At 42.2% G+C, this 24,278-nt stretch overlaps 1 protein-coding gene across 7 annotated transcripts in view; it reads right to left on the reverse strand.

Annotated features, from left to right (window-relative positions):
* EYA2 (EYA transcriptional coactivator and phosphatase 2) overlaps positions 1-24,278 on the reverse strand; it is an 87,136-nt gene that overhangs the window by 22,317 nt on the left and 40,541 nt on the right. For 6 of the 7 annotated variants that reach the window (XM_064730143.1, XM_064730141.1, XM_064730147.1 and 3 more), the window contains exons 3-9: positions 23,830-23,878; positions 23,084-23,226; positions 19,897-20,013; positions 6,821-6,888; positions 4,750-4,927; positions 2,938-3,065; positions 2,384-2,467 (exon numbers count right to left, since the gene is read on the reverse strand). In XM_064730143.1, the coding sequence (XP_064586213.1) occupies positions 2,384-2,467; positions 2,938-3,065; positions 4,750-4,927; positions 6,821-6,888; positions 19,897-20,013; positions 23,084-23,226; positions 23,830-23,878 (767 nt within the window). The remainder of the gene's footprint in view (positions 1-2,383; positions 2,468-2,937; positions 3,066-4,749; positions 4,928-6,820; positions 6,889-19,896; positions 20,014-23,083; positions 23,227-23,829; positions 23,879-24,278) is intronic. The other variant, XM_064730142.1, reaches the window with a different exon arrangement.

Raw genomic sequence — 24,278 nt, forward strand, 5'->3', positions numbered from 1 at the left:
CCCTGAGGAGGCCATATGTATGTTAAGAGCCACAGAGAAAACAAAGAGAATTTTCCCATGAAGTCAGGTCAGAAAATATGCATTGAAACATCAACCATTAATAACATGACTTTTTGTGAGTTCCTTCTCCTCTTTTTTTCCTTATTTTTTAGACAGCTGCCTGTTGCTGCCATCACCAATGAAGGGACAACAGACACAACCATTTGTGATTAAGTAGCTAAAGAACACAGGAATTTAGACCCAAATCTCTGAAGCTGTGCTTGGTGTTCCTGCTCCCATCTTTCAAGAAAAATCACCCCAGAAAGAGATGTTATTCTTCAGCTTGAACTACTTTACAGACTAATTCTTTGAGCACCTGCAGCTCCACCAATGCAACAGACAGGATAATAGTGGGAGATAAATGTTGGCCAGAGGATGGTCAGGATCACATAAACTCACACCTTTTCTGAAGAAAGACAGAGTGAACCAAGATCTCCATGTAAGAGATTTAATTATAAGCACATGCATGTCTAATTACAGGCATGTGAATTCTTTTATGGAGAATTTTGGTTTTGATACTTAATTTACTTGGAGATTAACACTTCCTACACTACTGAAGTAAGAGATTCTGAAACTCTTAACCTCTGGCTGCTTCACTTGTACTTGGTAGTTTTGAATTGTGCCACTATTTAACAGTTCCCAGGGCAGCCTGTCTGAGTGTGCTGTATTTCCCTCTTGGTTTAAGGTCTGTTCCAAAGCCCACCACCAAAGCCTCTGGTTGTCTTTGGATCAAGCCTCCAGCCTATAATAGTTTTATAAGTATTATAAACCATTTCCCTTACAGGAGAGTCCTGAGGAATTTAATACTGATGAAACAAATGAAGAACTGCAAAGCAAAAAGTCCTTCTAGAGAAGTTGCTCAAGGAACCTGTCATAACTCAATAGAGAAGGAACATGTCATAACTCAATAGAGAAGGTGATTGATTTTTCCAAAATAATTCTCTAAATATATAATTCTCTAAATTAGAATAATGGAAACAGCCAACAGAAGCCCCCACACAGCAGATTCCAACTCTACACCCCTAAATGTGCAGGTGAAGGCATCTGCTTCAGAGGTGCTGTGCTAGACAAAGCCAGCCCATTAAGGGAATTCTCCCCATGAATTCAGCAGCCCCTGCCCAAGGCTGAGCTCGAGCAGAGCAGATCTGCACACCCTGAGTTTGTTTCCTGATCCTGCCTAATTCCTTCTGGTGTTTGTAGGCAGTAGGTCTGAGCCTGCACGTGCACACCTCGTTCATTATGTTCTCTGGGAAAAGTCACCACTTCAATTACCTTGTACAACATGGCCCTGGGTAAATCCCTGCCTGGAAACACGTGCTTGGTTTTCAGAGGGTGCTGCTAGGAGTGTTAGCAGCATTCCAAGTGCTGCAGTAGACTTCCACACCACAAACACCATTTTATATCCTTTACAACCGTGCACATCTAACAGTGAACAATAAATCTATCTTACTAATTACACCTTCAGCTTGTTATAACCATCATAAAAAAGTACAGCTGGTAAAGCCATGAAATGATGTCAAATCATATTTCTGCTTTCTGGAGAGAAGCTGGGTTATTTTCCAGTCTCCTGATGAAGCTGAGCGCTCAAAGCCATGTGTGGAAACAGCTGCCAACTATGTCATCCACCTTTAATTAGGTAATGATATTGTCTTTTTTCCTACCCATTTAAAAGTGCTTGACATTCTGTAATTCAAAGTGACTTAGGTGTTTATCATAAAAAGCTGCCTTAGGAAGAAATTGAAGCACATGGTACTAAATCTGAACCAGTGTTTTCTCCTTAGCAGCCAAGTTCAGGCTGCTCAGCCACAGTTCTCTAAAAAAATGGAATTGCCTGTGTTTCAAAGAGAGTATCTAAAGTATGGTCAGCTAAACACATTTCTGAAGCCCCCTTAGAAATGTGAGCTTCATCAGCAATGTGGGAAGCACAGCCAGTTCCTCACAGCAACTCAGACAGAGGAACACAAAATCTCTCTTAAAAAATTGTCTGAGATTTGTAAGAAAACACTGGTCTAACAAAAGAAGTGTTAGGTTATTCAGGCTGGAGTTAATGGAGCCTGGCTGCTGGATGCTCCCTCCTGCAGATGACAGACACTGGAAGAACATCCCAGCAAGTGGCAGCTGAACAACACAAGCTTTAGAAAAAACAAGGAGGCTACTTGCAACATGAAAGGGAGGTAAATTAAATTCTCACATGTTCGGAGGAAATACCACAGGACACATTTATACAAATATGTCTGAATAAAACAGGCAGCATCTGTTTGTAAAGCTGGCTCATTAGCTGCCCCCACAGTTCCCGACGCAATTTGGCTGGACAAGCAGTAATGCTAAAAAAATTAAATTTTACCTTCCCATATCTGGATGCAAAGGTTCCCGTGAGTAAGGAGTGAAAAATAATTATCGTCTCATCCAAATCCCACACAAACACACGCTGTGATGACAGATGGGGTGGAAAAAAGAAATATAGTTACATATTAGGCAACTGCAAGAACAGGTTCAGTCAGGAAATATGTCCTGTTGGACTAGAGATTTTTAAGATCTCAAGCCATTTGGAGCACTGACTGGATGTTTTGTGAAAGCAGGCAAAATGAAACATCAGGAATTTTGGAACTGCCATCCCAAGAGCCTGCTCTCCTGACAACCACAGAAATCCCCTGTTGCCTCTCAAGTCAGGGGAACAAAACATCAGACTTACAAAAAGCCCAAAGGAAAAAAAAAAAAGGTACGTATGAAGAATAGTTTGAGATGTTGATAACACAGAAATTGAGCAATTGTTTTGACTACTCGTGCCTGCAGGTTCCAGTTGTATTACTAATTCTGTTCTGTCTCTCAGATTTGCTAACAGAGGCAACTGTTCATCCTTTCTGGATGTACCAAAGGAATATAAATTGAATTTATTACCTCAATCTCACTGTCAGCAGTAGGGGAAGGATCGTTGCTTCTTTTTGACCGGGCTCGTACCTTGCCATCCGACCCTCTGTGATGTCTGTCTGTCTCTACATCTTTTGCTGGTGTTGTTGAATATTCCCCTATTAGGAGAAAGAAATTCCATTGTAAAACTAAATTTTGTCACTGTAATTAGAACACAAAACCTTTTATTGAAAAGCAACAGAAGCACTGTGAAAACACCATGAGAAAAATTTTACTCTTTTCACACCAATAGCTAACAGTGTAAAAGAAGTTTTAATTCTTAAAATTTGTTAAAACAATTTCAAGAATCACCAAAACTGCATATATAACATTTTAAAAAGGACACTTTCACTTCAAAAAACCTTATCAAAATTTTCACTGGAAAGAAAAAACTTTTGGAATTTTACTCCCCCCCATTCTTTTCAAAGACAGAAATTTGAAAGGCAATAGAAACAGAACCCAAGACCAATTACACTTCTGAAATTTACAGACTTCTGAAAGTCCAATTACAGACTTCTGAATTTTCTTTTCAAATCTTTTTGGTTTTGTTTTCTTTTTTTAAATTAATGAATGCAAATGACTGAAAATAAACTTTTAACATCAACTTTTATTTAAAAATACAGAACTAACCTGTTGAGCCTTACCCCATTTCTCAGAGGATGGTATTTTAGAAATAACTGAGAAGACACAGTTAAAAGCAAACTTCCCATGTATAAAGTATCTGTTTTGATTGGCTTGAGTTTCACAGATCTGTCTGGGTTTCACTCACCTTACATTACAAATCCTTTTCAAACATATTTTTCTTTACACCTTGCTAAGTTGTGGCCTCTGCAACTTCCTAGAATAACCATACTCTTCTTCAGAGAAGCTGGGATTGTGCCTAGGAAGCCTTTTAGAAATTATCCTTTCTCAAAAAGGCTGAGATAAGATCTAAGGAACGGAAAATCCTCTGACTGCTTTTAGAGCAGTCTGTGATCACTTCTTTTTAAATAACAATACTAGTTTATTTTTCTTTTAGAGCAACCACAGATGTTCAGATTTGTTTTGTAAGTCAGCAGACCTTCAGTGGGTGTGTACTGTGATCATCCACGAATTGTGTGTGTTTTATATAAATGTTATTGCACGCCAATGAAAACTAGCAGGAGAGTGATATCTGAAGATTGCTCTTGAACAGGACACTGGGGGATCATAATCCACCAGTAATTCCATAAACTACTTAAGCTTTGAAACTTTAAAAATTAGGCATTCAATGAGAGGATGCAAATTTTGAAGCCTTTTTTTGGCATGACAATAATCTTGAACTTTCATATTAGACACAGTTTGTGTAGATTTTTTAGAGGGACTTTCTCTTGATGCTGTTTATGAATGCACAATATTAAGTGTTGTTTTAAGAGGTGAATATAATCCTTGACAAAGATATGGGCTAAAAAGTCATCAGATACTGAGGAAACTGAGAATTTTTCAGAGCATGGCTGTTTGTTTTGAATTCATGGCCATCCATGCCAGCCCTCAGTGCTGCTCTGGGGTTGGTATGTCATTGTCATTCTGTACTACCTTAGAGGAGATCAAACCTCAAATACTCACAAAACCAACACACAATGGTTTTAGAGGCTTGAACATTCCCATCTCTTCCCAAACCCCTGTGTAAGGACTGTTCAGTGCTAGAAAACCTGAGTATTTAAAACACGTATTTAAAATACGCATTTTAAATACGCATTTAAAAAACTCCAACAATGAGAGGACAGCATTTATATCTCCAGATGGCTGAGGCTGCCAGGCTAGGAGCACAAGAGAGGCACTTACCAGAGAGAGATTCTGTGCTCTGGCTGGTGATGTTGTGGGAGGGCTCCTGCAGGGAGTAGGTGGAGGTGGGGATGGCCGAGGGGCTGATGCTGTTGGCAGACACGTACGGGGAGTTGTAGGACGAGCTGTAATACTGAGAGTACTGGCTCTGAGGGAAGCTGGGGTACGAGGAGTATTCCTTGGAGGGAGAAAAACAAACAGATCCAACTGGCATGTGTCTGGTTTTATCTTACAAACAAGCAAGCCACCACAAAAGCTGTGTCACTCGTGCACGCAGCAAGTGACGGCTCGGGGATATTTCACTGAAGAACTGCATTGCATTCACTTAGGAAATTACATTTCTGATTCTCACAAATATACTCCTGTTTTATCATGATAGACTAACCAACAAGAGGTCAGAAATCTGGCAAGTTCTGGGTTTTTTGACAGGATTTAAGTTATCAGCGCTGACACATTTTATATTACAGAGTTTAACAATTTAATGTAAGAGTGAAGTAGGGCGGCTTTCTGAAAAGGGCCATGATGGAACACATAATCTTTGCAAACAACAATACCTAAGAAATTGCAAGAACAGAACAAATAACTGGGTGAGGGAAGGAGCAAAACAGGCTGCATTTTCCTATGATCAGCAACATCTTCTGATCAGCTGTTAGGCTAAAAATATGAAAAGAAAATAGCAATTTTTTTGCAGCAATGCTCACAACAGTCTGCCCAACTATCTCAGCAATAAATAAATGCCTGAGTGATCTTGCCTACCTACAGAAAAATGAACTAAAAATATGAGGTGCAAGTGACCTTGGGGCGCTGAGGTATCACAAAACTCTTTGCCTTGATTTTAAGGCACCCAAAGAAATCCCATAGCATTATCCTTGGATGATTGGTGGGTGTACTGTGAAAAGCAGGACACTAGAAAACATTACAAAATGCATCTCTACACAATCAAAGCATAAAAGGTTTAATTTGCTTCTTTTTGTTTTAATTGCAACTCCTGCCCTTGTCCACTGAATTTACTTTTCCAGACAGAGAACTCTGTTCATGCTCTGGGCATTGTCTTTGAGCAGAATGCTTTTATTCCCTCAGAAATTATAATTAGCCTCTGGTATTAAATAAAATTAATTAATAAATAGTCTTTAGAAAGACTAAAAGCACTTTCCTCCTTAACAGCTTACATCTTTGTCTGTGACAGCTATTTCATTAACTTCCAGTCACCAGGGAGCTCTCAAGAACAAAGACTCAAATTGCCATAAGAACAATTAGACTGAAAAAGAAATGAGATAATTTCATTGCTTTCTCCTACAGAAGATTACAAAATAATTTTAAAAGCCCAGTTTTTCTCCCCTGTTTAGGCAACCTCCATACTTCAGTCAAAAGTAATGCTGACGTTTTAAGGCCAAACTGCAGCAGCAAAGAAATTGCCCACTGTTGCCATTAAAAATACAAGTCAACAATCACCCTAAGAACAAGGAACTGAAATTACTGGCCAACCAAAACACATTTTCTGGGACAGTGTACTCATTTGTTTGCTCCAAACAAGAGGAGCCATTTGCTACTGGAAAACATCTGTCCTGTGTTTTATTTATACACACACATTTACCAAGGTATCTGAGGCATGGATCCATGGACAGGTGTGCCCTCAGAGAGGGAAGTGCACAGACAGCTCAGATGGCTCAACATCCACCAGGGGCTGCCAAGGCCTCTCTCAGATTGCTCACACTCAGTGCACAGTGCCAGCACAGGGATGGCAGGACTCTGGGAGCCATCCCCTCTGCAGAGGATGCACAGCATAGCTGAAAGTTGTAAGAGGGCAGAAGGATGAGGAAACTCAGTCAGAGACTGCCAGGGCACCCTGCTCCTGCAAGGACTGCACTCTGTGTGTGTGCACTGAGACACATCTGAAAATTAACCAGGATACCCTGAAATCCAGCAAACAGGCCCAAGGAGCAGAGCAGAATGGTGTTCAGGAAAACACAAAGCAACACCTTCCTTAAATAAGTGTGGACACTGAAATAATCTCTCTGATCTAGAAACCTTCCAAGTGGTTTAAAATAAGTGACAGGGTGCTGAACCATACCTGATGCACAGCACTGAATCCTGCAGAATTTGTCAGGCCGTTGGCTCCCTGGTAAATCCCTGTTGTGCCTGAGGGAAAGAGTGTCACAGTCATAAGATACACCAGCAATCAAAGCAACAGGGTATGTTAATTCAAATAATTTCCAACAGGAAGCAAAGTACCAGCTCACTGCAAAAAAGTATGGCACAAATCTAAGGCTGTAAAAACTTTGGGCTGTTACTGGGGTTTACTGACTGAAAGGCATTCATTACATGCACTGAAACATTGATTACTGGGCTGGGAAATACATCTGGAACACAAGGATTCAGCCCAGATTTAAAATTTGGTTACTTCTTTTTACAATAAGTAATGGAATAGTGTTCTTTATCTTCTCCTCCTGTAGGAAAACCCCTCAGATTTCACAGACATCCTCCCACATGTGCTGTTTCATGCATGGGTATCTGTCCTAATTGATCAGGAACCCAGGAGTTTTCAGAAAAAAAATCTGTTCCCTGGTGTTGCTATTCCCAATGTGAGAACAATATTGCTCAGATTTCAGGGACAGCAAAGATATTTCTTCATTCTGGGATATCAGGAAGAGAAGGATGGACATGGTTCTGTCCCAAGCAGAGCAGCTTATGCTCAGCCAGGCTCCCTCAGCTGGGGGAAGCAACCACAAAGACTTTGGAGAAGTAAATGTCCAGGTAAGATCTACAGGAATTATCTGTCTTTGCCTCCCATCAGGGCATAGGTATCAGAGCCAAAAGCTCTCCTCCCCTCTCAAGTTCCAGCCTTGATTTAACCTCACTCTATGCTGGTTTTGATTTCAGCATTTTTCATTTCACATGGTATGTCAGAGGTGTGATTTTGGTGCTGCCTGGCTGCACTGGGCTCATCTTGGCTTCATTCTGTCACCTCAATGTGCCACCAGACTGACCTAATCTGTACCTAATCAGACCTTTGGCCTTTTTTTTTCTCATCTGGCTTCTCACCATGTGAATGACTTTGAGCAGTGCTGTTTTAACCATATGACACTCTGCACGTCTTCATGTGGCAACCATCCTCTGAGGTTCCACTTGCTTGTTTTTATTTTAGGACACCAGATTAGCTGGGGAATGGACAGCTGAACAAACTCCACTCTGCCAAGTGCAGCTACAAAGCACATGCACTGAGAAATAAACCTCAGGCCAAAAAGAAACGAGAGAGAGGACTCTGCCCTCCTGAACTAATTCGTTGCCACATGTGGTCTTTAAAAAGAAAATAGCAGAGAGGAAGAAAACAGAGTGCAGGTGACTGCCAGGTACCTGGAGGCCTGGGTGTCCCCAGGGCCCAGAATGTGCTGGTTGGGAGCTGAGCCAGTGCAGGTGGGACTGGGGATCCTTCTCCTGGCATTCCTGCCTTGGAGCCAGCTCTGGGTGCATCAGTGTCCAATCCCTCCTGCTTCCAACAGCCCAGAGCAGCATCCCAGAGACAGCAACACATCCAGCTCCTGGCATTTCCCCACTTCCCACCCATTACAGGTTTGCCAAAAGCCCCAGGTACGCAGAGCAGGAATATATTCCTGTGGCAGCAGCATTTCTCACCACTCTGAAGGAGAGTAATAGAGCCCCAGTGCTTACAGGCAAAAACAACTTCCACAGAAGACAAAACAGCTCTTGTACACCAGAGCTTGAAACAATACAGGGGGGAATTTTTGATTTTCCTAAACTGTCATTTAGAAACAATCCATCATCCTTTATTAAAGCTGTCAGGAGGGGGATGAGTTACCTCGAGGGACCCACGCTTTATGTGTAAATTGTGATGAGAACATGTTTATTGCTGTGCTACCTGCACATGATACTGCAGCTTCCTGGCTTCCAAACAGTCACAGAGAGTGAGGAAAGGAGGGATTCACACAACTGGATTAAAGAACTCACTCAGAACTCACTCAGAACTTTGTACCAGCTGTGAGGAATGAGCGTGTCCACACACACACAGGTGAGTGAGCAGGGAGGAGAGGGCAGGAATGGGGGATGAGAGGGTGGGGAATGACCCCACAGCTCCCCACAGTGCACTGTGACTGGACCCATTGGGGTGGATTTTACACTGGGGTTTGTAAATTATATTTTGCTACTTTGGCTACCCAAGTTCAGGTGTCCCTACAGGCCACTGCAGGCTGGTGCCCTCTGCCATGGGGATGTTCCAAAGGAAGGACAGATTATTTGCCCACATACTTAAATATTTGTGAAAGTGCTGAAGACTGGTATTCCCCATAAACCAAAGTTCAACCTGGCAACTCAGCTTTTTCTCTTTTTGTGGCTCCTGTCATTGTATCCTGACCAAGAAGGACTACCATCTCAGCACTGTTTGTCTAACTGAGATCAAACACAAGCCTTTTCCTTGCCCTCCAGCAGTGCATTCAGAGATTTGAACCCCCTCCCCAAGCACACCTTGAGAGCTGCTAAGCTCAGGATGTCTTGGCAGCTCAGTGTTACAGCAGAATAATTACAGATAAGGACACTGGGGACAACCCAAGTCAGTAAACACTTGGAATTCTTCCCAGCTGAACAAGGATGAAAAGAAGGGAGGAAAAAAATCAATTATCTGTATGGAAAAGAAAGTTCTTAAAGATTCAGGTTCAGTAATGTTTGTCTTGGGAACTATTATAGCTCAGACCCTGTTCCACTTCACAGGGCAGCTGCAGAGACCACGTTTTCAATGATGCACCCTCAGCTCAAATGGCAGAAAAACAAACAAGTGCCACAGGCAATGGAGACAGAGATAAACCCTCTCTCTCCATAAACAGAGAATGAGGCCTGCAGGTCACAATTTCTGTGAGCAGCCTTGTAGAGTTCAGCAGTTCAGAAAACATACCAGAACCAGCCCCAAATGTTTGCTTTTCCTCAGTAAGTTGTTGGTAGGAAATAAACACTTCCACAACAAAATGAATTCTGCCAGGTGCAATTTCAGTTTTGCATCAGTAAATTTTACACTCAAGAAACTGGAAAATTATCAACAGATATTGCAAATTAGCCCTGTTTCCCAAGTAACCATTTTTCCCCTCAAACACTTTCCCAAGTAATAGCACTTCTTGCAATATTCAGAGGAAGGCTGGAATGAAGTTTGAAAGTGGTGCAATGTGGAAAGGGGCACTTTTAGAAAGCCCCTTGGTAAGCAATGAAGATGAATGCCTGGCCCCCTCTCATTTCTGCCTATTTCTACAGGATTTTTTCTTTCACATATATTGTTTTTTCCCATGGACCTCTGAAGACAACACACACTCTCAGACTGAGGCTGGTTTTACATTTGCAATACTGCAGAGGTGGGAGCAAGCGATTTGTTTCCATCTATCTTGGTAGCTCAATGCCAAGTAATTGCATCCAAACTCCCTGCAAATCAGAAACAAGCCTAGGATCTCCCCCTTTGGATCTTCTCCATATGGAATATGGCTCACATCTGTGTTCAATCAAGCCAGTTGCTAAATGTCACAATGCCCTCATTCACAGGTAGCTTAAAGAACATTTAGCTCATAATAAAACAATCTGAACTCTGAAGCAGAACAGCTCTTCAGATGTGTGGCACTGTAAGAGTTCCTGTGAAGTATTTCTGTCACAAACACACTCTCCTGGACAGACACTGCAGGAAAGGAGTGCACATGCCAGGCACAGCCAGTGCCACGATTTTCCCTCGATAAGGAGATGTGGCCCTTTCTCTATGGGAGTGTCCAAGGGCAACATGTACAGAAAAACTCTTTGTGAGCTGATTAATGTTCCATTCCTGCTCTCAAACAGATGGATTTCATTTGCTGTTTTCCCCTCATTCACGTTTTAATTCGAGCATTCCCAAAAAGCCTCTGCCATGGTCAGTGATCATTGCAATGGTGCGTGATCTGGCCTGCAAAAACTTTCATACCAGCTTCTCACCCTCTACATCTGTCTTTCAGCCACTGCAGCAAAGGCTGCATTTCTTCCCCTCCTTGCCAGGTATGAGCAAGTAAAGAAAAGAAAGGAATATTTATGGTTATTTTCAGTGTAATCAGAACTAAGCGTTGGCATTGCTAGAAAAAAAAATAATTTTTTCAGCTCATGAATGATACAGGAATACTGGTGTCTTAGGGAGTGGTGATTATGAAGACAGTGTACCTCAGATGAAAACCACAGCAAGCTTTGAAAACCAGGTTTGTGTCCTTGTCTTTCACAGGTCAGAGGAGCCCTGCCAACAGGGAGGTGTTCTCCAAGCCTCCTGTACTGCTCAAAAGAGAATAAACTGCTATATTTAGATTAACAGATGGTTTGCACTTCCAACATTCAATGAAATACCCAACAGTCAGAGGAGATGGCCAGGTTCAATACAGCTGGACAGCTTCAGTGTTTACCACAGCTCTTAGGGCAGCCAAGTGAGCCCAGGAACACTGAAAAGATGCAACACTGAGGGTGGCTGCCATGGCTATGTCTGAGTAGGTTTGTGTCATGATTTAACTCCCAAAAAACAGAATGAGGAAGCTCAGACCTAAGTATTTCCTCTAACTCTTAGATGAAACACACAATGGCTCCACAGAGAGTTCTCTCAAAGGATTCAGGACCATTTAGGACTAATAAAATAAATGCCTGCAGGGGTCAGCTGAATTGCTGGTGTTTTACAAGCCTGCACACAATGGGCTGTGCACTCTGACATCACCAGGCTGTTCTCCTGCAGGAAGCACTGCTGGCTGTGGGTGATGAAGGCAAACCCCAGTCCTCCTCCCTGCACTGTGTGCTTTACCCTGAACAACATCTGCCTCAAGACTTCCATGGCCATTCAGAGGGGCTCTTTGCAGTGCTTTAGCTCTCTGACAAGCTAATGTTTCCTGCAGTAAATACTGCCCTCTCCAAGCTGCTACACTTTTAGTGAGAGGTTAAGCACTCATCAAAATTACCTCCCACCAGCTATACTCTAGTGCCTTGTAAGGTTCCAAATCCTACAACATCTGCCTGCATTTACTGGGCAAGAAGACTCATAAAACCCTGCATGCTTGTCAGCTGTGGAGGCACTTCAAGACTATCCAACCTGTTAAAGGAGAACAAAAACTCAACCCATATGTACTTTTGCAGCAGATTGCTCAACTGTTTGCTATTAGATGTAATGAACCCTTCCCCAAAAAGTCTTGTATTTCTGTCTGGAAGGGCTCAGACAGTGCAGGGAAGAGCACACTGCATTAACCTGGATGAAAAGTATTATTCTACAGTGTTACACCACTTGACATCAGCAGTGTCTGGTAAAGGACATTGCTCCCAAAAGCATTTGAACACCTCCTGCAGATACTCTCAGATACAAAACCCATTCTAACTAAGTCCATTTGTCTCCCACCACAATCCCATGCAGTCCTGTCAGCCCGACCAGGTGTTTGAGGGCACTCTGCATGGTGATATAAAGCACATTTCACAGCTCAGCTTTTCTGAGTCAAAGTTCTTCCCCTGCTCCTGGGAGTACTCAACCCACAGAGCCTCAAAGAGCTTTAATAAGTGATGACCAAAGCAGCTTTAAGAGCCTGGCTTTTACCATCCTTTTGAGCTTGGTCATTTGTATAGCTCAATCCAGATCAACAATGGTGTTGAAAGTGCTGGGATGGTTTACAGTTACTCTCAGGATTTGAACCATGGGAAAGCAGTTAGATTTTACTGTACTCTGAGAAAGTGTTTTTAACCACTTCTATCTAACTGCTAAAGCTATAGAAGGAAACCACACTGTTCTGTCTTCAAAAACAAATCATAAGGAAATGTCTGGGCCAAAAAGGGAACATCCTCACAGCAAGGATGTACACTCTTTCTTGTTGAAAAAAAACAACCAGCAAAACTGACCTTATTTGGGTGACTCCATGGACACCAAAGAACAAAGATTCCTCCAGCTGCAGTTTCATGCTGGACCCAATCCTTCACTGATGGATAATAAGACATGATAAAGGAAATCTGGATTTGCCACCTCCTATGCTAATTAGTGGCCATGAACCTCCAGTTCCCAGGTCACTATTTAAATCTAAGTAGCCTTATCACATCTACTATCATGCCACTGGGGATAAAAGCTTGTCCTGTCAGCACAGCTGTTATTTAGCAATTCTCTTCCTCTTGAGCAAAATAAATCTACAAATATCAGTGGAAAAGAGGGAGGGGTCAGCACATCTTCACTCTTAGACCCATTACTTAGCACCCCTGTAAGTCTCAACTTGAGTCTTGAGGTTTTTCCAGCCTCCCTGCACTTCAGTACTGCAGAGGCTCCAGGAGAAGAGCCACAACAGAGAAAAAAGTAAGAAACTTGACAACAGTAGAGTGATCCTTGTCCTGGTAATGACTTGTCAGCATCAATAAATCTGCCAGTTACCGACTTTCTAAGTCAAATTTTCATCCTCCTCTTTTTATCTGTGATAACTCAGTGGGCTCCTCTTCACACAGTGCAGGTATTCTCAAAGTTCTAGAGGTCACAGTGCTGCAGTGCAGAAATGTCAGTGTTTAAACCCTGCCAATACAAACAGAAGGGGCATCCAAACTACAAATAAAAAGGCCCATGCAAGAGTGTTATCCACTGCCAGCAAAGCAGTTCAGAAACTCCTGAGCTGCACAGCCTGTGCTGACTCAAGCAGGGTCAGGATGAACTTGTCCACACACATCATCCCAGTCTCTCATCAAATGGCTGAATTCTGTGTTTTCCACCACAGCATTACCTCACACAGTGCTTGGAGATGAGATACAACAAAAGCAGTACCCAGAACTGCACAGCATCATGAATCTGATGTTTCCTAACTTTGAAATGCTTGACTATGCAGGTGTGATGTTTCTTGATACAGATTTTTATATGTAATTTTACACTAGCTCTTCCATTTCCTTCTAGACATTTTCAAAATCATTAGGTAAACTGAATCAATTATTCAGTGAAGCTTCCATAACATTTTAGCATATTCTTTGCCATTTGCACTGTAAGCTGAATAATCAAGGCCAAGTTCATGATTTCCCAAGCTGTTACTATCCTATGTTTTTGGATTTTTTTTATATCCTACAGAAGCAATGAAAATAAAATCCACAGAGAAGTCTCTATAACATCCAAACATCTCTGTGACTGGTTTCTGTGCTGATTTTGCACATTAATCCACATTTTGAGATGTTTATCTGACTTCCACTAACGCTCCCAAGACAGTCAAGCAGCACGTGAGGGAAATGTCACTTCTTTCTTCTCTGTAGATTCCCCCTTTCTCAACACAAACTTTTCTCTGTATTTTCCTTATCTTCCCTTTACTACTGTCCCTACCTTATTGCTTCTCTCTGCCACAGCCGCTCCCATCTCCCCAGTGCACCGCTGCAATCCTGACGCCAAAGTCACACAAAACTCTCAAGCAGACACAAACACACCTCCAAAATAAAAGCTCTGCCTCAGAGAAGATTCCTGCCTTGACTGTACCAGTTAATATTTAATTTCCATTAAATGGCAAGAGGTAGAGCAGAGCTTTCCCCTTGGGCAGCAGTAGCACAGCTCCTGCAGCCTCCAGTGCATCACTGTCAACACCTTCGCCTCTCCCACGGACTTCCCCTCTCCTACAAGTCAGCTCCTTTTAAAACAAAGTAAATGGAGCACAGTCAGCCCCTGGTGTTTAGAGATCTTTGAAAGGGAGACTGTGCTGTTATTCTGAGGAGCCTTGTATTTACACTGCTAGAAGTGAGGTCTGACCCCTCCTGAAGAGAGGCCTCTCCCTGCTGAACCCACCACGGCGTGGAGCACAGCTTCGCTGCCACGCTCTGAGACTGCCAGTAATGCAAACCAGCTGTCCTGCAGGAGCTTTTCAAAGAGGCTGCTCCTTCTCTACTGAGGTTTAATTTTATCAGTCTAAGGCATCTGAGTGACAGGCTGCTGAGAACATGCTCTCCCTTTCCTTTATTTTTGGGACTTCACATGGATTCACGATCTGGATGCCAAATTGTGATCCACGTTTCTCAGGTGTAGATTGAAATTTCATCACTATTTTCATCACCAACTACTTCAAGAATTAAGTTTAAAACTAAACATGGACTTCCTTTGCAAAATTCATGCAGGCAGAGGTAACTGTTCACACCAAATTGGTATTTATGACCTCGTATTGAGTTTTTAACACACAAATTGGCACATAATTGTAAGAAATTCTGGCATCTCTTGGAAAAAAATTTGTCTAGATTATCCAGATATCAACAAGGGTCAAAATGTTTTCAGCATAAGAAAACATTTTAATTGATTAATTATTCAGATTTTACTTGTTCTCAGGCCAGGAGAACAATTCATAACCAATTCATTCCACAAACATAAGCAATATATATATAATTAATCAATTTTAAATCAGTGTTGCACAAAAGAAATGCTAATTTCTATTCATTCACTACTTCACAGCTCATCAGAAGGGCTCTGCAAAGAAAACAAATGTTCAGCAGTAGCAAAGAATTTCACTGCATAGGTCTTTGGTCCCAAATTTATGTCTGTCCCAAGCTCAACACTGTTCTGCAATTCCTTGGCAAAGGAAAGTTATCCCAGTTACATAACTGATTTTTCCTTTGTAATGTAAAAAGTATTTTGTGGGTAGATAGATTTGGATATTAAAAAAACCCCAAAAAAGCAGTCAAATCTTTTCCTGCCCAACAACAGCATCCACAGTGGTCTTTGGCCACAGTTTCAACTGTTGTGCAACTTCATAGTTTCATGCCAGCTGTCATTTCAGCAATTATAACTGAAGAGCAAGGCATTGTCTAGGAATTAATGACAAGCTGAGAAGAGATGGCCTAATGTGCAATCAAGGGGTAGCACATGCTCTTGCAACCACAGGAAATGCTCTATAAGCTGGCTGTTGTTGCACTCTCTGCAGAGCTGGTAGGTTTCTGGGCTAGCTAATGTGCTGGCACAATTTTCTCTTTGTATTTTACATAGCTCACTAAATGCTAAGTTTCTTATATTCCACAGATTTCTCCCCCACCCTCAGCAACAAGCAGTTTCCTCAGCTGCCAGTTAAGACTGTAAGTTTTTGGGGGCAGAACTGGAAGATAATCTTTGTGTCTCATGTCCAGTTTCTATCATTGAATAATAATTTTACCAGAAGTCTGAGCAAATCACTGAATGGCTAAACTGTCAGGAAATGTAAACTTAGAAAAATGTGTAAAAAAAGCAAATATTTCCAACATCAAGCCCAGGGTGTTTGGTGATTTGGTGCTGTAATTGAACACTTACATGAGGATTGATTAAGAAATGAAATGGACCTTGAAGAAACATTTCTTTCCCAGCATGACAAATTTACCAGTTTAAAGGCAAAAACCAAATGCAAGCTGTTACCTCCTCTCCAGATTCATGACTCTCAAAGTGAGTGCCATCCCCAGACTGGCCACATGCATATTTCAGATCTCTTCATTATGAAACAAATAATTTTCTAAATGTAATAATGACATGAAGCAACCCTGTACACAACACAGGTTAAAAAGGAATATAACAGAGCAAAAAAGTCACTCCTTCAGAGCAAATATATGAATACCACATTCAGTCTGAATGTTACTTGAAGCCTGATGATAGCCACTGTTACTTGGCAATTAAAATCTTTATTTCAATCCACAGCACCTTTGCAATATGGTTTTGTGTCATTTTATGAACTATGCAATTTGCTAATCTCATCTATATTTGTATCTATGTGTGACACATTGCATTTGCTATTTGGCTAACAAACTCTCCCACAATCAATTTAGTTTCATGCTAGGGAAGCACGAAAATAGATTTCCCCTTCTGGCTGGCTGTAAAATAGCTCTTTTCCTTTACCACTTACTGACCAAAAGGAAGTTACATCTTCATTCTTGCTCTTTAGTGGATCCTGCTCTCACTCAAGGACCAGGATACCACTGACAGCTGGAGTTCAGGATGAAAAGCTGAATGCTGCCCCTTTACACCTGCATCACCTGTGTTTGTACTGCAAACAAACAGACCTGAGGAGGGAGCAGAATCAGTCTTCAGAGGTACCATTTACTGCTCACAGCCTGCCAGTGCTGCTGCCAAACAAACACCAGAGGGAACCAACCAGCACCAACCAAGGACAGCTTTTGTCCTAGAGCCTGTGAGACAAAAATGTGTCACCCAAGAGGTTGTGTGTTCCTTGCTGAGTGGTGTAACACCTACAATGGGCACTTATTTGCTGCTGTAACTCCCATCTGAGGGGACAGTGAGGAGGAATCACGAGGGCTGAGCAATCTGACCACCCACCCTCACCCACAAATGAGATCATTATGTTGCTCTGGGAGTTGGTCCTCACTGGAGGCAAACAATACCAACTTATTTCACTTCTGCACCTGAGCTATAACTCTTTAAACACTTGCAGAGAATAGCTTAAAAAATAAATGTTTTTCCTTGCACTTGATAATAGAACACTGAGCAGCAGTTGGAGGTACCTTTTCTTGCTGAGCCCCTGACCATCACCCTCTTCACAATCTCTCTTCCTCCATGATGCAAAAAACATTTTGTCCTTGAACTGGGAGTTAGAAGCTTGACTCTTAAAGCCCCACTGAACTTTTTAATAAAAACATATTGATAAAAGTTTGTCCTTTTGAGCTGTTTTAGCCCATCAGCAGCAAAGCCCAGTGGCCCTGGGGCTGGTGGCACAGGCAGGGGTCACCTCCCCACCCCCAAGAGCTGTGGCGTGGGAAAGCCCTGAGCACACATTCCTCAGTAGCACTCAGCACAGGAAGGCTCCTTCTCCTCACTCAAACCTTTCACTAGCACTCAGCAAGGTAAATAAACCACACAGCCAGGCAGCTTCACACTGCTCCTCTCACAAGCCAGCAGAGGAAGGGTGGAAATATTTGTTTACAGGAAGACACATTTACTCCTGCTCCCTGTGCCTTGGAGAAAGCACCTGCCACTTGCAGAAACTGTTTTCTTTGGTGTTAAAGGCTTACTGAGCTGGCTGGAATGATCTCCCTGGAATAAATATGTGAAGAGAAGTGATTTTTCCTAATATCACAGCATGGCCCTAGGGCACATTCATGCTCACACACACAGCTCTCCTCAGCCTGTCTTGGTACAACTCATGGATGTGTCACTGCTGCTTGCAAGTGGAACATTTTCAAGTGCTGATGCACAAAATTTGCTCATCTAAACCGCTTGAAAATGGGGACATCTTAAAAACCTCAGTCCAAATAAAGTCAAGAGTCTGTCTTCTCAAGAGAACATATGTGGAAGTAGGATCAGAAATAGGCAGAAGTCCAGGTGACCAAAAACCCAAATCCACAGGCCTCCTATTTCTTTTTTTTTTCTTTTTTTTGGTGCCACATCCAACACAGGTGTCTTCAGCATGTACTATGAGGTATTCAAGCCCCAAAAACCACCTTAGTTATAATGTGCTCTAACAAAACTAGCAGGTGAAGGCTCAGCCAAGGGTCAACTCTTAGTCTTCATCTTTCTTAGATAATATCTGGAATAAAATGGATTTTACCTTGTTTTGTCTCTTTTCATAACTTTTTAGGATTTTAGTTGGTCTCAGACTTAAAAGTGGATATGTATGCCCACCTTTCACTTTCAGCATTGAGAATAATTAAAAGACAGTTTTGCAATGGAACAGCTAAGTATAATGTCACAAAAGGGCTTTTTGCATAAAAGCCTCAGCAATATCAAAAAGCAAAGTGATGGACTTGATCTCTCTCCCCTTCCACAGCTTCTGCAAGAGTTTGGGAAAGCCATGCAATTCCTCTTTGGTTTTCCAACCCTTGGAAAATCTCAGAGGGATGGACAAAGCCAACACAGCACTTTATCCTCGTGTGCAGACTCTCCTCAAGCAGAGTCACTCTCATTTTCCTCAGTATCAAAGTATCAGGCTGTTAAATAAATACTAGTAGGGAGAATATGCAGCAGTTTAAGCACAGAGCAGTTTGTTCAGGTCAGCATACGGCAGAAAGAAGCATAATACTGACAGGACTGCTTGCATGAAGTGTAAAACCACCTTTGTTTTGCTTCCATCAGAATGCAGGAACTCACACCAACACAACAATCCCAGGTATGCAGTCACAGAACTAATCAAGAGAAAGAAAACACAGTTTCTGCAGAAAGACAAAGCTTATATTGATCATAGGTGGAATTCTGCTAGGACATTAGACTGTTAAATCCAGTCCCTCAGCCAGAAATCAATGCCTTGATGAGCAAAACAGATCAAGCAGAGACTTTACCTCCTTCCCTGTGCTGACTGCCTGCACCTAGAAGATTTCCACAGCAGCTGCAGGAGGAGAATGGGTCCAGCACAGAGCTGCGAGTGCCCCAGGTTGGTGGGAAGGATGAAAGTTTGACAAGAAGTCCCACAGATATGTATGCTTAGCAGAAAGATTTTTAAATGAAGAGTCTAATGAAGGAATAGAGATGGAAGCAAGTTTTGATATAGAAGAATTGCTGAGCCAGTCTTACTGGATAACCAAGGAGGCAGAGGGTAGGTTAGTTAGAAGGGAATTTTATGGCTTAGAACAAAGGATAAACCCACCCCAAACAAGATGTTTTTACCAAGCAGAAAGACAGCACAGGCAAACAAGCCAGCAAATGTTGCAAGTATAAAAAAGGTCTCAGAATTTGCCACTACAAGAAAACTGAAAAATAACTTCTAGCTTCAACTGTAATGTACTAACTTTTAGTGATTGGAGAACAGTAACATGAATATGGTAATTATAGAAGTTATGATAGGCTATAGATAATAGTTAAGGTACAGATTGGTTCTACTGCATTAAGAGCTCAGCAAAGAAAAGTATAGAATGCATTGTAACCAAAAGAAAAGTATATAACGCACTGTAACCAAAACCAAAGAGTCTCCAGGCCTGCCTGCAGCTGGAGCTGACAGCTGTGGGCACAGCTCTGTCACCCACAACCCTGGACTGCTGTGAAACCTTGGGTTTCTGCATTTTGGAGAGCCCCTGGAGTCCCACATCCCTCATTTCGGCTCTTACGCCAGGTGACTCTGTGAGTGCCCAGGTGACCCTGTGATGCCCCAGGTGACCCTGTGATGCCCCAGGTGACCCTGTGATGCCCAGGTGACCCTGTGAGTGCCCAGGTGGCCCTGTGATGCCCAGGTGGCCCCGTGGGTGCCCAGGCAGCCCTGTGATGCCCAGGTGATGCTCACTCACCGTGCATCTGGTAGGTGTAGGGCGCCTGCCCCGCCGCGGGCGCGCTGAAGCCGGAGCCGTAGCTGAGGAAGCCGCTCTGCCCTGGAGAGTGGCTCAGGCTGTCCTCGGTCTTAATGCCTTGGGGAGCCAAGAGCAAAACATGAGTGCTTGGCATGGAAACACGGACAAAAAGCAGGTGATCAAAACCCCAAACCCACAGGACTCCTTTTTCTTTCTTTTTTTTTGGTTTTTTTTTTGGTGCCACATCCAACACAGGTGTCTTCAGCATGTACCATGAGGTACATTAACGATTTTTCAGCTGGATTTTAACCTAGTAAGCTCTGTTTTTTTACACTTTATTTCACACACATACATGTATTAGAGATATATCTATCTAATATGTATATGTGATATATATATCAGTTATATTATGCAATAATATAATATAATATATAGAGATATAGATATATATGCGTGTGTGTGTTTTAATTATTTGCGTTACTCAAACAGGTCTCCTAACAGCCAAACAAATTAATCCCAAATTTATTTGTGATTTATTAATTTATTTGAGCCAGCTATATCCTGTATCTACAACCAAAAGAACTTTTGCTAAGATGGGTAAACAACCATGAATAATACTGTTCTCAAAAGCAATTTCTGAAGATATAGTTTGGTTACAGAATTGAAGAAACTCTTTTTGTAGAATTGAAGAAACTGACACATAAACTTCCTGAAGGGTTATCAGATGCAAGCAATGATTGACAATGGAAGAGGACCTTCAGCAAAATAACCTCAAGATTTCTGTTCTCAAAAGAGTTATTTTTTACTTGCATTGTATTTTCAGCTTTGGTATCAAAACATTTATTGGCAAGTCCTACAGGAGGGTTATCATCTACTCAGTTGGATATAACATTCAGTTCAGGAACAACAGGTAAGCCCTGAAGCCACAAATATCTTTTCATTTCTAAAACTAGGCAATTAAACTGACAATTTACAGGGGGAACAGCAATAGCTGAATTAAACATTGCAAGATGAAACCCTTGCTGGTAATGAAAGGAGTTGATATTTTATTCTGAGATGCTGCTGAGATTGTACAGCTGTATTATTAAAATAAACAGCTCAAAGGTGCAACACATTATGAACCCTTTGGGCATGATCCTTCCCTCCTTTGCATCCTATTTGCACAACAAAGGATGGCCAATGGACACTCCCTGGGTGCTGGGACTAAAAAAAGACCTTGCTGATGTTTGGACACTGGATTTACACACTTTCCATGCTGTTGTCATCTTTTAGCACTTATAGACAAGTTGAATTCAGGTGCCTTTCCCCAAACATGCTCATTTCTAGCTTGACTAGAAGCAGCAAGTCTGTGCTTGCTCAGGTTTGGAGTAAGCTCTCCCAGATAATGTTTTCTCTAATAAAAATCACTTATTATAGCTTTAGGTGAGAAGAACTGTGATGCAATTTGAGCACAAGCTCATCACAAGATGACTGTGAAAGGCAGGAAGTTTATTTGGACAGTGAAGGGACAAATTCTGGTGCAAGTGTGGGGCTTCATCACTGCTGGAGAAGAGAAGAGTGTGCAGAGAAGCCCCTCTCCCCAACATCCTGAGCTTTTCTATTCCATCAGCACTCCACAGGCCAGCACTCAACCTGCCCACCCCAGCTACAATTAATCTCCAGCAAATGGGCCTCTTTGGAAGCCTAAAAATTGTTTTCAGACAGCAAAATACCTTAGCACCAAATTAATTTCCACATAATGTTCTGTTTTGTCTAGGAGCTGGCCGAGTTTTATTTTTTGTGCCTAAAAACAATAGTGCTTCATTGTTCTTGGTTGTCAGCCAGGTGGAGTTTGTCATATGCTGTGCTGAGTATCTTAGAGAGGGTGTACAGGCTGGGGGAGGGAAATCAGTGCTCAAGGATGCTAAGAGGTCACCCACAGGATTTATAAGCAGCATATGGGGCTGACACATGTATGCCCTAAAGCCTCTAGGCAGTAGCAAATGGCTCTGCTTTCACCTGCTCTAACAGGACAACTGCTCAGAGTTTTCCTTGGAAGTCAGCCAGCTGATGCAAACACACAAACAGCTCCAGAAAGGGTCTCTGAACATTCCTCTCATCATCCTGGTAGAGCTTTGGCTCTGCCAAGGCCACTTCCCCAGCCTTCCAGTGTGTTGCATGAAATTCCCCTTCAGTAAAAGCTTTGTCTGTATAAAAACTTTCTCTTGGGAAGAGATCCTGTATTTGCCAAGTAAACAAAGGTGTTAAGGAGCACAAGAGAAAACAGGAGTGGAAACAAAACTATGAAACCATTTTAATGGTGCAAGACTCAGCCCTCATGTGAGCAGCCAGAAGGAGGAAGCCCAAAGTTTTCTGTTAAAGAGCTGCACCTAAATAAGAGCAACATCTCTTTGGTCTTTAGGAGTGGAAAGAAATTTCAGCTTCCTCAAGAGCTCAGTATGCCCATGCAGAACTCGAGGACACTTAAGGCTTGGTGTAGCAGGCATTCCTCTGTCAGGAGTGCTGGTTTAATTAGCTGCCCCAGCTGCTCCTGCCCAGCACTGTCTCCCCACAGCTGTTGGCAAGTTGTGCAGAAAAGCAGGGAGCAAAGCTGACTGGGGTTAGAAATGCTGACTGCACATACAGGCAGCAAGTGTCCATTTAAACACAAACTGTCTTCCAAAACCAAGGTACTCTCTAACATCTCACCCATGCCTTATTCTGCTCTGCATTTCGGTTCTTCTGTAATAACATACACAGAAATTTTCTTGAAGTAGCTTGTGTTATTGAAATCTCAGGAAGAATCAAGGTTGGCAAAGCGTAGTTTTCATATATCTATGTAGTTTTCATAAATATCATATTTACTGTACTTTGTCTTGACAGTGGATCATGGGAACACCCACGAGCTGTTACTCCTAAGTGGCACATCCTAGTGAACCTGAATTTCTCATAGTCTACAACTGACTGGCTCCAAACTTACCTACTTTGCAAAAACATAACCCATGATATGACGAGCTGATAGGTTTAAAGCTGATAACGTTCAAAGGAAACCCAACATTTTCCAAGTCAGACTTTCCTCTAAGCGTAAGAAGACAACATTGCTGAGACACAAATGACACTTCAGCGTAAAACTTGAAGACCCCAAATCTATTTTGCCAGCAGCAGGAGGATGATGCCCTCAGAGGCAGCAGGACTGTGGGGTACTCACTGTAGGAGGGGATCCCGTAGGGCTGCCCTGGAGGGGGATAGGCAGTGTAGGCAGCAGCCTGCTGGATTCCCGTGCTGTACTGAGCCTGTCCATAGGCTGCCATCGTGGGGAAGGACGGGACTGTCACTATGTGGGGATAATGTCTATTGAGAACAAGAAAACAGAAGGGTTTAAGGCAATAGTTACTGCACATGCAGTTCTAGAGCACAAGCAGAACAGTTCTAGATATCTCGCTAAAATAACGTTCAACACAGGATGCTGAATATTTTGGGAATTGGAATTGAGTGGACTGAAGCAGAAGTTTGTTTTATGAACTATCAGATTAAGCCACCTAAATGCATGGTGACTTTAAGACAGTGCAAAATACATGCAAGTTAAAAAAAATAAAATAAAATCAACACTGATTTTTCATGTTTCATTTTGAGTCTGCCGAAGAAGTGAGTGAGATGGGAAACCTCAGACATTTCGACACATCCCCTCTGTGGTTACTCATAAACATAACAATATTCAAACTGATAAGGTTTGGATACCCAGAGGCACAAAAACACAGTTCACAGTACCTCAAACCTTATTTCACTCCATATCCAAGCAGATTAAGAACCAGCTCCTTCCCTGTGCCAGAGACGTGTGGGGGAACAGGTGGATGGGCTTAGGGCAGATGTTTTTTAAGGTGACAGAAGTCTGCACAAAATGGCTGTTCAGCAAAACAGGGATTTTAAATTACAGCCCTTGGCACGAGCACTCACTTTGTGGTGTACAGATGGAGAGGACACTGCGGTGCTGCTTTGCTGCTGCCTGGAAAACAAAATTAAAGGATCTTAGATTTTCATTGTCTTCTGTTCTGTGGCCAAGCTGGTACAATTGTTTATACCACTGCTGGTTTGAGAAAAATACACAGGAATCAAAAGACTTTTTATTTTTCAGTTAATATTCACAAGCAGAGGTAGGTAAGAAAGATATTCTCTGCTTCACAACAAATATAGATTTAGTTTTTAATTGAGGGTGATACCAGTTGATTGAACTACCAGTTTCTTCTTCTCATGGGACTGATATCAGTCATGAAGCTGGGCTTTGAAGCAATGACTCATATGCTAAAAGCTATAAAAGCCAATAATATGATTGCTGAAGTGATTTAAGCTCACTGCACATTTTGATCTTTTGCTTTTTTTGGTACTCTCCGTGACCATGACTCACT

Source organism: Zonotrichia leucophrys, chromosome 20 (assembly GCF_028769735.1).
Source record: "Zonotrichia leucophrys gambelii isolate GWCS_2022_RI chromosome 20, RI_Zleu_2.0, whole genome shotgun sequence".
Taxonomy (NCBI): domain Eukaryota; kingdom Metazoa; phylum Chordata; class Aves; order Passeriformes; family Passerellidae; genus Zonotrichia; species Zonotrichia leucophrys.